General features: G+C 37.5%; 1 protein-coding gene across 1 annotated transcript in view; it reads right to left on the bottom strand.

The window, feature by feature from the left end:
- LOC137997110 (ciliary microtubule-associated protein 3-like) overlaps positions 1–12,500 on the bottom strand; it is a 12,994-nt gene that overhangs the window by 121 nt on the left and 373 nt on the right. The window contains exons 3-9 of the mRNA XM_068842895.1: positions 10,920–11,018; positions 7,363–7,476; positions 5,754–5,773; positions 4,697–4,823; positions 2,494–2,606; positions 2,320–2,395; positions 1–1,165 (exon numbers count right to left, since the gene is read on the bottom strand). The exon at positions 1–1,165 is cut by the window's left edge and continues 121 nt beyond it. Of these exons, the coding sequence (XP_068698996.1) occupies positions 1,100–1,165; positions 2,320–2,395; positions 2,494–2,606; positions 4,697–4,823; positions 5,754–5,773; positions 7,363–7,476; positions 10,920–11,018 (615 nt within the window). The 3' untranslated portion in view covers positions 1–1,099. The remainder of the gene's footprint in view (positions 1,166–2,319; positions 2,396–2,493; positions 2,607–4,696; positions 4,824–5,753; positions 5,774–7,362; positions 7,477–10,919; positions 11,019–12,500) is intronic.

Below are 12,500 nucleotides of genomic sequence, written 5' to 3' on the forward strand. Positions count from 1 at the left end.
TTCAGTGATTCCTTCAGTCATCACCGAGGGTAGTAGTAGTTGATGCAAACGGTTGCAAAAATGTATACTCCTCTACGACTGCACTTCTTTTGGAACTGGCCAGAGTTCGTTATCTTCGGTGGTGACGGGAAAAATCGCTTCCTCTGAGGAGAACGATGCATCCACTTTGTGAGAAAAGTCAGTGAACTAATTGGTTTGAATGTAAACGAAAAAAGTAAGAAAGTTCGTCTCGTTTTGCGATACTGATGTCGTGACAACGCTTCTAGTATTTGAATTTCCTAGAACCAACTGATTTTATAAGCTTTGAGAAATGCTAAAGCCCCATTTACACTAGGAAGTTTTCCTTGACAGTGTAAATGGAAATATATGACAAGGTTTTCCTTGACAGGTGTCCTTGTTCAAAACTAGCATGCTAGTTTTTGAACAAGGACACTTGTCAAGGAAAAACTTGTCAAGGACGATATTTGCTAGTGTAAATTACTTGTCAAGTGCACTTGTCAAGGAAAACTTGTCATATTTTCCATTTACACTACCAAGGAAAACTTGTCAAGGAAAAATTTGTTAAGGAAAACTTGCAAGTGTGTACAGTCGGCCAGTTTTCCTTGACAAGTTGGCTTGTCAAGGAGAACTTGCTAATGTAAATGAGGCTTAAAAGAACCGTCCGGGAACCCATCCCTAGCTGCATTGCCTTGATCCATTATGGAAATCTTGGCTGTTGAACGCTATTGTATGTTATTCAAATTAAAATCGAACTCGGTTAGCCAAAAAATATATCATTTTTTTAATAATTATTTTATCGTATTGTATTTTGCTGTCAAGCATAAAGTGAGTGAATGAAGCTGTGTTCTTTGTTCTTGTCTAATATTATTCAGTTGATTCATTTCCTATAACAAATACCGCACATTTACACAAGACATGTTCAAATTTGTTTAGAACTTCGTTCGGCGATTTATGCATTGTCAATATTTCATATTATCTATTTGGACAAAGGACAAGTCAATTAAACCGGCCGCTTCAGTATGTTTGCCTCATCTATATCCTTGTCTTCACATGATTAATCTTTACAAATGAAATGAATGTTCTTGCATGGGATCCAATTCTAAAAATACAAGCTCATGTATGCTTCTCGAAATCTTTGCTTCTTGAGGTCTCGCTCTGTCTTAAGCTGAAACATAGAAAAGAACGACATTAGACTTCTGCTTTTTCAGCGCCATCTTGAATTACGTCAAATTTGCATGCGCATCTCGCTTTTGATACGTCATATGCGGAAATGAGGAACGAGAATCTCGTAATTGTTTGTATGGAGTCAATTTGCACCAACACGCTGATTTTTGGCAAGGGATATTTTTTAGTATTTATCTCTCAGACTCAGACAATTTCAACAAATTCCATGTTTTCACAAATTTAGTTTTTGTGACGTCATCACCTCCTTACTCCAAACTTTCCATTATTAGCCATGTTTCAAAAGCCTCAAACTTTCGATAGAAGTTCTTTACATAAACAGTAAAACGCATCGTCTTCTAAGGCTTCTCAGCTCGTGTAGTGATTCCAACATCCAAAGTTTTCCCAATGAACGCACTTCAAAATCAATGATTACTCCTGGTAGTACTGAACGCATTAACTTAATAATCGCCTATATAGCCGTTACCACCAAATTAAATACGATTTTTGAAACGCACAAATGGGTTTATCAACTGGGTTGATATGGTAAATTGACCACTGACCGTAAAAAAATCTGAAAGCTGACGTTTCGAGCGTCAGCTCTTCGCCAGAGCGACTTAGGGAAGTATTGGTTGTTAGCGTTTTATAGAGTGAAAAGCAACGCTACTGGTGGGGAGATAGTAACGTAGATCACAAGAGAAAATTAGTTGAAAGAAAGGCGTGCTTCACTTCGCAACTGACGCACCCCATTCCCACCCCCCCCCCTCCCCCCCACCCTTCATTTTTGGATGATAAAAGTAAAGCCCTTTTAAAATGTCGTGCATGCACTTTTTGCAGAAAACAACACCAAAAACCGTGAAAGAGATTTCCAATTACCAACTGTCATATTAGAGCAGTTGATAACCAATCAGATTCGAGAATTTTGTAATTGTTACAATTAACACTAGAAACACCAGCGACACAGTCCAGAGAAATTTGCATGAGTCGGCTTGACTATGGTGTTGTTTGACACAGCATCCTGTTAAAAAGAAATGCGGTTGACCCAAGGGCCAGTAGCAAATACTAGAGAAGTAAAAAGGTTTTGCACAGAAAACTGAAGATTTATGGTCATTGCCGATCAATTTGCCCAGTGCTTGTCTGTTCAATAAAATACCTTACCATTAATTTAGCGTTGGTTCCTTCGTGATGGTGAATATTTGAACAGTCTCTAACTTTGTAAAACGACCGAAGGTACCTGTAGATAAAAACGAGAAAAATCATCAAATAAGAACGGAAGATGATGTGTCGCACGCATCATGGCGATTTTCCTTAAAAACATCGAAGATCGAATACCTTTTAGAATACTTTTCTCCAGTTGTTAAATGGTGTTCGTAACATTTCCGACAAAAATGAACTTTCTTGTATTCATAGTAATCTCCAACGGGTGCAGTTTTACAAGACTTGCACTGAAAATAAAGTAAAAATACTTATGTCACCATAACTGCTACAGGAGAAAACAAAATTTAATGTTTTAACAGATTTGAAGATTTTGTTAAATAGTAAGACAATTTCGAAATGGAACCGATGAATCAACACGAAAAATTTGGTCCTATAAAACGCGTTGATAACCGTAATAGAGATTTGTGTACTGACGTTTCCAGGCTTACCAGTCGATATTGTACCCGCAGTCGTTTCGCACCCAGGCGATTCGTACCAAATTTAGATGATGTTTGCGGCGGAAACTCGTTTTTATCAACCATAACTGCGTTTTAACTGTCTCACATGTACTTGTGGTGTAACGTCTCGCAACGTTTTTGGCCTTTGCAAGGTATAATACAGACAAAAACATGAAACAAAAACACTTGCCGAGTTTTATAACTATCTCTATGCATTAACTACGTTTCAACTCGAATTATCAGAGTAGCTCTAATGAGCAAATATCTTCGCGAAATAAAAAAATTCATAAATCAATAAAAATAATTGTTACAATACGTAGTTAGAACGCTAAGACACTAAAAATTCATCCTCTACATGGGCTATCTTAAAATCTTTTAGTGTCAGATGTGATTGCTCTCGTACAGACCGAGAGCGAGTTCCACATTTTTGCGGGTTCGTATCGGATACACTCGAGTCCATAACTTTGCTGTTCTTGGCGCAAGGTCAGTATGTTCTTTCCTCTTAATGAGTAACTCCAGTTACGAATTCAAGAACGAACAGTTCTTTTAGATATTCCGGATACGTAGAAACAAAAAGGCTTTTGAAAACTACGATGAGCATCTTGTGAAGCCTTCCGTTGTTGCTGATGTCTTTTCTTTCTTTAAACAATAACTAATGATAACTAGACATTTTATCGCTAAAAGCAACTAAACCAAGCATACGTTTGTTCAAAAACTTAGTGTTGCCCTGATGGAGTATACCCTAGTGAATATTGAGAAATTTATCTCTGAGTCCCTTTTACGGATTTAACTGGCAAAATAATTTTAGGGATATGAGATAACTGACGAAATAATTTTTGGGATAAGGGATAACCGACTGGAGATAGTTTTGGGGAAAATAAGAAAATAGTTTTGATTTCTCAATTATCATACTTTTGGTCACTTTTGCCGAGGATTCACATCAATAGCAACTGGTAATGAAAAGTAACGGGTCATTTATCAGTCCAAACTCAAGCAAGATGTCCAAGACTAACTCTCATGGTTCTTTAATTCGGTCATCCTCTTGTGTCCTGACGTGAAACTGTATTAGGTTATCTCTTAAAAACGGGTCGTTTTACTCTTTAAAACTGCCATAACAGTCTCACAAATTTTTGGGATAAGGGATAGCTGCACCCGGAATTTTTGGGATATGGGATGACTAAAACCCACTACGATTTTCATAATTCTGCGGAATCTCATGCCAAACTGCGTTTTGGCTTCCATCAATCAAACTTCCGACGCCAAGCCGAGAGTTGATCCGAAAAGCAGAAATCAATTAATGCGTGACATAACGAACACTCGAACTCGACGCCTGGTGGAAAGCGATAGAATAGGTGCGGTTACACACACCATGGCAAATGCCACTTCCCACAATTAATTATCCCGCGGTGCCTCACACGTGGATTGTAGTACACGTTACGAAGATTACCAAGCAAAAAGAAATGTCACGCAATTCATTGGTGGGAAAATTAATCACAACTTCATCAGCATCGTGATTAGCTCTTGTAGCTCGAGAATTTAAACACCCTCGTTTTGACGTATCCAAGGAAATTTACCATGGGAAATTTACCTTGGGAAATGTAAGTCACAGCCACTAAATGCAGTTTCCCCGTGATAAAAGGGTCATTTACCGCGGTAAAAGTGTCCTGTATGACAGCACCTAATCTGTAAGAATCTCTCTAACCTCTAAAGATATCTTATGGTATTCGAGCTGTGAACTGAACAAAAACTCCAATTCACTTTTTGGAGGCAGAGTCGATCTTCCCGGCTTATGTTCGGAAATTTGATTGATGGAAGAACAAAACGCTCACTGGGCTTATTTTCTGAATCACTTTCATATCCAACCAGTTGTTGTTACTCACAATATCCGTTTCTCCAAACTCATTGCATTTGATCGTGACAGATGTTATAAGCGTCTGTGGTCCACCAAAGGAACCATGGAATTTAACTTTCCTGTCTCTCTTGGCATCAAACTCATAGGATCCAGGTCTAAATTCAAACAATAGACTACGTATTTGCATTGTCTTGATATGATTCAAACAATTAAGTTAACAACTACAGTCAAACCTAGTATAAACTAAAAACTGAGATTCAATGAAGGAGGCTTAATGATAGCACATGGGTCTGTCGAAGGAATTAAATGATTTATGATTGACTCAAGTTTGACAGGTCAGCTCCAGTACGCATAAAGGGGCGAAAGAAAGAGAAAGAGAAAGTTCTTGGACAATTCAGTGGGAGAAAAGTAGCACAGTTGCAATTGTTATGTTTTTTTAGTGGACCATTAAGGTCCACCAGTAAGAGTCACTAACAAAGAGAGTGTTAGAATGTCTTCTGTTTCCACAAAATCTAACAAAATCTTCAAAGAGCTTTGCAAATTTTGGAGTACAAGGGTTAAAGTGCCCCTGACCCCAAAATATTTTTTTCGCTAAAATGAATCTTTGCACTTGTTCGAAACACATTGCGGCCATTTTTTTCTTTTTTCTTACAAATCCTGCCATTTTATAGGCTTTGAAAGTTGCAAAAATCCAAGCATCTTTTGTTCATGAACGAGTCAGAAGGGGAGTGGGTCTATTCCTGATTTGACGTCACAATCTACTTTGCATGCATTTTTACAAAGAGTTAATGCAATGTAAATCAGTTTGTGACATCAAATCAGGAATAGACCCACTCCCCTTCTGACTCGATCATGAACAAAAGATGCTTGGATTTTGGCATCTTTTGAAGCCTATAAAATGGCAGGATTTGCTAGAAAAATGAAAAAAATGGCCGCAAGGTGTTCCAACAGGTGCAAAGAGTCATTTTAGCGAAAAAAAATGCTTTGGGGTTAGAGGCACTTTAAAGGTACTGTAACTATGATTCGAAAAAGCTGAACTCAGCATACAAAAAATAATGAAATGTGCAAGAAATTAGATTCCCTACCCAGGATGTGCCTCATAATCCTGCAAGATAAAATATTTTCATTACGTTAGTTTCTTCACAGAGAGTTCTAAAGCTTGAAACAGGACGTTAAAGCAAAAATGATGACAATGACCACACCAAAAAACCAAGTTTTGGGTGAGAAAAACTAACAATATTCTGCATGTGCATGTTAACGTTTTAGAAGACTCCCTTCCCATACTGTACAAACTTGCTACATAGGTTCACTCAACTCAAAGTTTGATGGAGAACAGAGCCCAAAACAATAAAATCTTTTGCCACCTACGGTATATTAATTTATTTGATCACCATTCCTAGCAATGCAGCCACAGAGTGTTCCGCCCAACAAATTGCAGGGCTTGCCTTGGATACAGTGGGAAGAAGAAACTTGCGTTATCATTTGGGACAATTTCAGAATACCCCGCCACTTCTTCTCAGACTGCGTTCTTGTCCTTGTCTCCCATATAAAAAGGGGAGGGATGCTCTTCGTCTCGCTTAGGGGTGTAAAGTTCGGATTTTGATTTCACTTAGGGTGTTCTGGGCAAAAAACAATCATATATAGCCGTGAAGGTCTCCTTTAGGGTTGCGCGCGAAGAAATATAAAAGTGTGTATTTACACTTTTACATTTCTTCACGTAGGTGAAAGTACTACATGATAATGTCTTTGCCATTATTAAAAGTCACCGTGTTTTTTGTTTCTCTGTGTTTTAATATGGTCTCTTTTAGGGGTCAAAAAAAGCCTTGGCCACTCCAAAACTGGTCTCTTCAGGGGTTTAATTTGAAATTTCTGATGAGCATCCCTCCCCTTTTTATATGGGAGTCCCCCCAGGGGGTCTTGTATGTGCATCATTTTAAGAACAAGGCTGGTGTATTATAACAATACACCCTATTCAGATGAAAGTACTGGTAAGCAACCACATTTTAGAATCTAGCCCACCATTCATCTGCACATTGCTGTATTTCACTTTCAATAATGCGCACATTTTAAAATGCCTCTTTACACAAAGGTTTGTGCATAATGTAGTACAGTGGTTTAATGCAAGTAATAAATCAATCTTTAAGTCATCTTGTGTGGAACATCTATTTGGGATGATGTTAAATCCAAGTAATCAATTTAAATCCGATTTGCAACCTAGTTTTTGGTCTTTGTATAATTTGGTTATTTATTTAATTAATTAATTAATTATTTATTTATTTATTTAACCCTAAACCCTGACAAATAAAATTAAAAATAATTAAAACAAAAGACATTCAATTACACCTTGCTGTTCATGCTTCAATATATTTACATTAATAAGTTACTAATGCAACTTACTCTCACTTAACGATTTTACTCCCAAAATAGCTAATAAGTGCAAGATAAAAAAACTAAGTTAATTCGACAAAGTGCTCCTTATCTTACTTTGATCAATATTATTGCAACATGTAATTCTTTTCTACCCAGATATGCTTCCTTCCGATAATTGTAAATTACTTCTTTCATACCCTTCTGTTTTGCTATTTTCTTCCCTTAGTGTGTTTGTAAAAAAAAGTGTTTAAAAAAATTCAGTTACATCAAACTCTGATTTGTAAATTTGTGGAATTTTAAAGGGAAAGTAATTACTGCCATTACCTTATTAATTGCAGGAAACCTTGAAGCACCAACATTAAAGGATTTAAATGCTTCCTCAAAGAGAATCGGCTTGCTTATGATCCCCTGATAAGTGGGTGGACCAGGGATATCCATCTGATGAAAAACATAATTAATCAGTAGTTAGTTCATACCCATGCATCCCCTGAGGAGAAGGCATGATTACATTAAGGGTCTACATTGAGTGTTAAGTATTTATGAGTCAATGAGTCAACGAGTTAGTGCAGTTAATTAAACCATAAAATGAAAGCTAAAATTTCAGAGAATGCTTAGGCCTAATCACTGAAACGAGGGCTTTGGCTTAATCAACAAATTATTGCTATATTGACTGTGAGTCTCATTGACTCATGACTCATGACTCATTGACTCACAGACTCATTGACTCATAAAACAGGCGTCCTTGCCTCGTCTACATATGGTTTCCGCCATAGGTCTTACTGGGAGGTTTTCTTGCCATTTGCTTCTTAACATAAACATTACTACATACAGGCCTTCTGACAGGGTGCGATTAAAAAATGCAAATTATGCGATTTTTTTAGGGCAGATTGTGCGATTAGAAAGGCCAATTATGCGATAAATAATGTAAATTATGCGATTTTTTTCTCAGCAATTTTGAGCTTGTTTTATAAGGTTTCAGGTTGAGAAAAACGCTTTTTTGCTGCCCTAAAGACATTTTGAACACAAAGGAACAGTAATTATGTATCTCGATGGACATTAGTTGGGATAAATAGAAAAACTGAGGTCCTCTGCACTACCGGTGCACCACGTTAAAAGTTGAAAGGACACAGCTAACATGCCAAATGATTGATCAAGGTGCTCGTCAACCACGAACTTCCGAAGATGGTCAATCACAATAGGGCCATACCCCCATTTATACGAGAGAAAATAAGCCGCTGTTTTCTCTGGCCGCGGCTTACAGAAGACTCGAATGTTCACCCCGTATAAATGATACAAAATCTACGTTCACGTCTTTTTCAAGCCGCGGCTTATATTGACCTGGGAATATATATTCGTATAATTAGTTCCTTTTGCGTATTTTGTACACCGTGGCCAGAGTAAGCCGCGGCTTATTTTTTCTCGTATAAAAGGCCCTAATATTGCACGACGAGAAAAACATCAGTCCATCGTCCACGTGGAGCGTACCTGTGAGGTACTTTCTTGCTCGATCGTGAGCTGTCAGATTGGGCGGAATGTTTCTTCGTCGAAGAAAAAGCGAGCGTTTTCACAACAAACTTATCCAGGAGTAAGTTTTTATCAGTTTTCAACGAAAGAAACTGCATTTTGCCGAAAAACTTACAACTTCGCTTATTTTTCACAAATCTCTTCTATAAGAGAAGGCAACTGTGTCATTTCAGTGGTGTGTATATAAGGGCGTGTTTGTGTTGCACCAATAGAAGGAGACTAGTACCAGGTCCCCGACATGAAAAATAAAGCCTTGAACTTCGAATGTTTACGAAATCGAAGGTGACAAAGGTTTTTTAGCCTTTTTCCAAGATAAATCATCTTAAAAATGGCGTATTTATGCAGGAATTTCTAAGAAACGTCTTGATTTATGTTTCAGTTTATGAATTTTGTGCGTCCTTTTGTGAATTATGCGATTTTTCGTGAATTGTGCGATCCGATGCGATTTGAGGTCGATTGTGCGAAATCGCACCATCGCGTAATATCAGAAGGCCTGTACATACGTTGAAAGCAAAGCAACAGTTACAACAGTTGGCTTTCAGGTAAATGTGCTCCTTCTTAATGCATATCTTGACGCCCCACATATTTTGGAAAATTCACTAAAAAACACGAAGAATGCCTGAAACGTTTTCACTGTTCTGCATTGACAGAGATTCTGGCATATTTCAACAATGTGCGAAATGGATGTCCAGCCGTGAGCTGCTTTGTTTGACTGTGAAATTGCAGTCAAGTCAGGGTTGTCATTAAGTTTTGAAGTAGGTGTAACACTCAAGATTTCACCCATAACACGTAAACATGTGGAAAAAGGCCATGTAAAGGAAGGCCCGAAAGGGCCTGAGCCCCTAGGGGGGTCTGGGGGCAAAATTCTGGGGGCAAATTAGACCCTCGGAAATGCATTTTCCAGCCCTCTGATGTGCCATCAATCAAATAGTGATGAAAATAAAACAGAGCAAAAAGATAAACTTGACACAATGAATAGATAGTTACTAACCATGTCGAAATGGTAATGCATCACAGAACCGTGAAAAATGGTCAGCCGAATCCCATTTATATCAAGTACTGTGCATTGATAATGATTTTGTTGCTGACAACGGCGTTGGAATCAAACAACGATCGATCACGGGTGTTCTCCAAAGGTTTTTACAGAAAATGTTTTGATTGTTACCAAAAACATGTCTTAGAATCGGGAACACAGACAACACAAGGCAGTAATTATATTTCCTTTAGAAGGTAAATGTTTATAAATAAATTTCAATTTGTTTTGCGCCATGAAATATATTCATTCTACAGCAACCATCACCCGTAACATTGACTGGGCTTGACAGGTGTTACGGGTTAAGGCCCCTAATGACAGCCCTGCAAGTAAGTGAATTTACTGCTCCTGCTACTACATGTACCAGCTGCACTACGAAGCCACTCAGTTGCAAGCAGGCCAATAGACCCTTCTCCAAAATGGCAGACGAAAATTCAAATGAGTTAGAATTAAAAATGCATACCAGCACTAGAAAGAACACCTTTACTTAGGTAACCCAGCAAAGGTTCAGCATATCAGGGTGTAATATCAGCTGAGAAAATGTAAGTTGAAAAACGAAAACTTTACAGACATTTGTATGACTGGGGGTATGGCGTATACCCCCAGTCATACAAAGGTCTGTAAATTTGTCAAATTTAAAGTTAACTTACCATTTTCTCAGTTGATATTTAAACCAGATACATGTATACTGAGACTTTGCCGGGTTACTAATTAAAAGTAAAGGTGCTCTTCACATTTCTGGTACCAGTTTTTTATCCAGTTCAACTTTAACTCATTTAAATTCATTGCTGCATTTTAACTCCCATACCTGTTTGTCTCAAATCCCCTACCATTGACACGACCCACTCCCACTTTTCAAGTCACATTTTACATTATGGGAGTCTCTGCAAATATTCATTTGGGGCATAAACTAAAATTATAATGGACAGGAGTGTTTTTTGTAAATCGACCACTACATCTGGGAGCCAAGTGGTGTAGTTTTTGCATGTAACATGAGTGGTCATATTGAGTGATGACGTCTCATCTTTTTTTTCCTGCCATTTTTGTTTGTATTCAGTACCCAGTATTTGTATTAAGGCCAGCTTTCCAATCTCTACCATGGATATTTATTGTCCATATAACAAAAAGACATGTTAGCTCAAAGATCTGAATTTCATGTTCTTGTGGCAGGAAAAACTGTATCTCACAAGTGAGCACAGCGAATGAGTGAGATATTGTTCTTGCCATTCAAACATAAAATTCATGTTTTATTGTCACTGAGTGTGTAAAACATCACTGTCATGTTATACAACGTAACTCTTCCCAATAATACATGTAAACTTACATGAGACGGTTTAGGAAATCTAGGAGCTGTTCTAGCACCAACTGAGTAGCCTCTTTTACAAACAGGTCTTCTTTCAAGTTCATAAATGAAGCCACTAACCTGTTGAATTAATTTAATATTGAAATGATAAGCTGCGGACAAGCACTGTACGAGACTACACCTGCAAAGTTTTGTAAACATTAAAATTCACTATTCAAATCTGGTTTTCAACAAATTCAGCTCAAAGTATGATGGCCATACAATGATTCCTTGAAGTGTAATATGGTGTTTAACATTAAGTTGATAATCTTGACTGACTGCAGCCTATGCCTGCAAGCAGGTGAGTGCTTTTCTGATCAAAATGCAAGAAGAACTTAAGCCACAAAAAAAAGGCTACAGTCAACTCTCTCTTAACAGACACCTCTATAAGACAGACAGCTGGTGCTGGTCCCGGCCATTTCTTAGTCATTTTACTATAACCAAACTCTCCATAAGACAGACACCTCCATAAAACGGACAACGGACACTTTGAAATCATCAACGGACACTTGTGAGGTGCTGAATGTGGCCACAAATTACGGTTTAGGGAAGAAAAATTCTTGTACATGACTCTTTTTAACATCAGACATTTAATTGAAAGCTCTTATCTTGTCGCCGGAATACATACAGTACAAGTGAAAATTAAATCAAGTTCAAGTTTATTCAAGCTTATTTACTACAAGTTTATGACAAGTATATTACAAAGTTTGGAATATGAAACATATGATGTACCACTACTCGCAGTTAGCTACAGCTATTCGAGGTGAGCAGTGGTTTGACGCATAAAATTAAGTATTATTTGACAATGCACAAAAATAACTTACTGAACTAAATATGAAGTACGAATCAGGTAATGAAACCAAAAAAGCAAAGAAAGGGAAAATAAAAATAAAATAATAATAATAATAATAATAATAATAATAATAATAATAATAACAATAATAATTGAATATTGACCAGTACAGCATTTGGGAAAAAAAGAAAACAAAATAAAACAAAATTCATAGGAAAATTGAACAAATTAAATGAGAAGATGGAAGGGTAATACAAATATAATAAGTTCGGTTTTCAAGGCATATTCAAATCCGATATATCAATATATTCATTTGCCTCCGAGAGTTTCTGAAGGAGCAATCAGTCATTGTCCCAATCAAAAAATAACTTGGAGGTGACAACTGAATGTATTGTAATCTAAAACGGGTAGGTTTCGTTCACGTAAATAACTTAAAACAAATTTTAAACAGGCGGGTTATTCACTGTGCACAGGTTCCGCATTATTATCTCAAACTTCCTGGGTTCATGTTACGTCGATCATGCTCTATAAGCCGGACACCTCTCTAAGACGGACAGCTGAGGACGGTCCCGATGGTGTCCGACTTGGAGAGAGTTGACTGTATTCCATTTAAAAATCAACATCCCCCTAATGGAGGATACTTTCTGAATGGGGTTGCTAAAGTCAATTCTGAGGGGGTGAGCCAGTTGGTATCCTTCGATCTTGCAACTTTGCAGTGCCATATTATTTGTAATTGTGAGTGTCACGCTAATACAGTATTATAAACCACT

The sequence above is a fragment of the Montipora foliosa genome, chromosome 3 (assembly GCF_036669935.1).
Source record: "Montipora foliosa isolate CH-2021 chromosome 3, ASM3666993v2, whole genome shotgun sequence".
NCBI lineage: Eukaryota > Metazoa > Cnidaria > Anthozoa > Scleractinia > Acroporidae > Montipora > Montipora foliosa.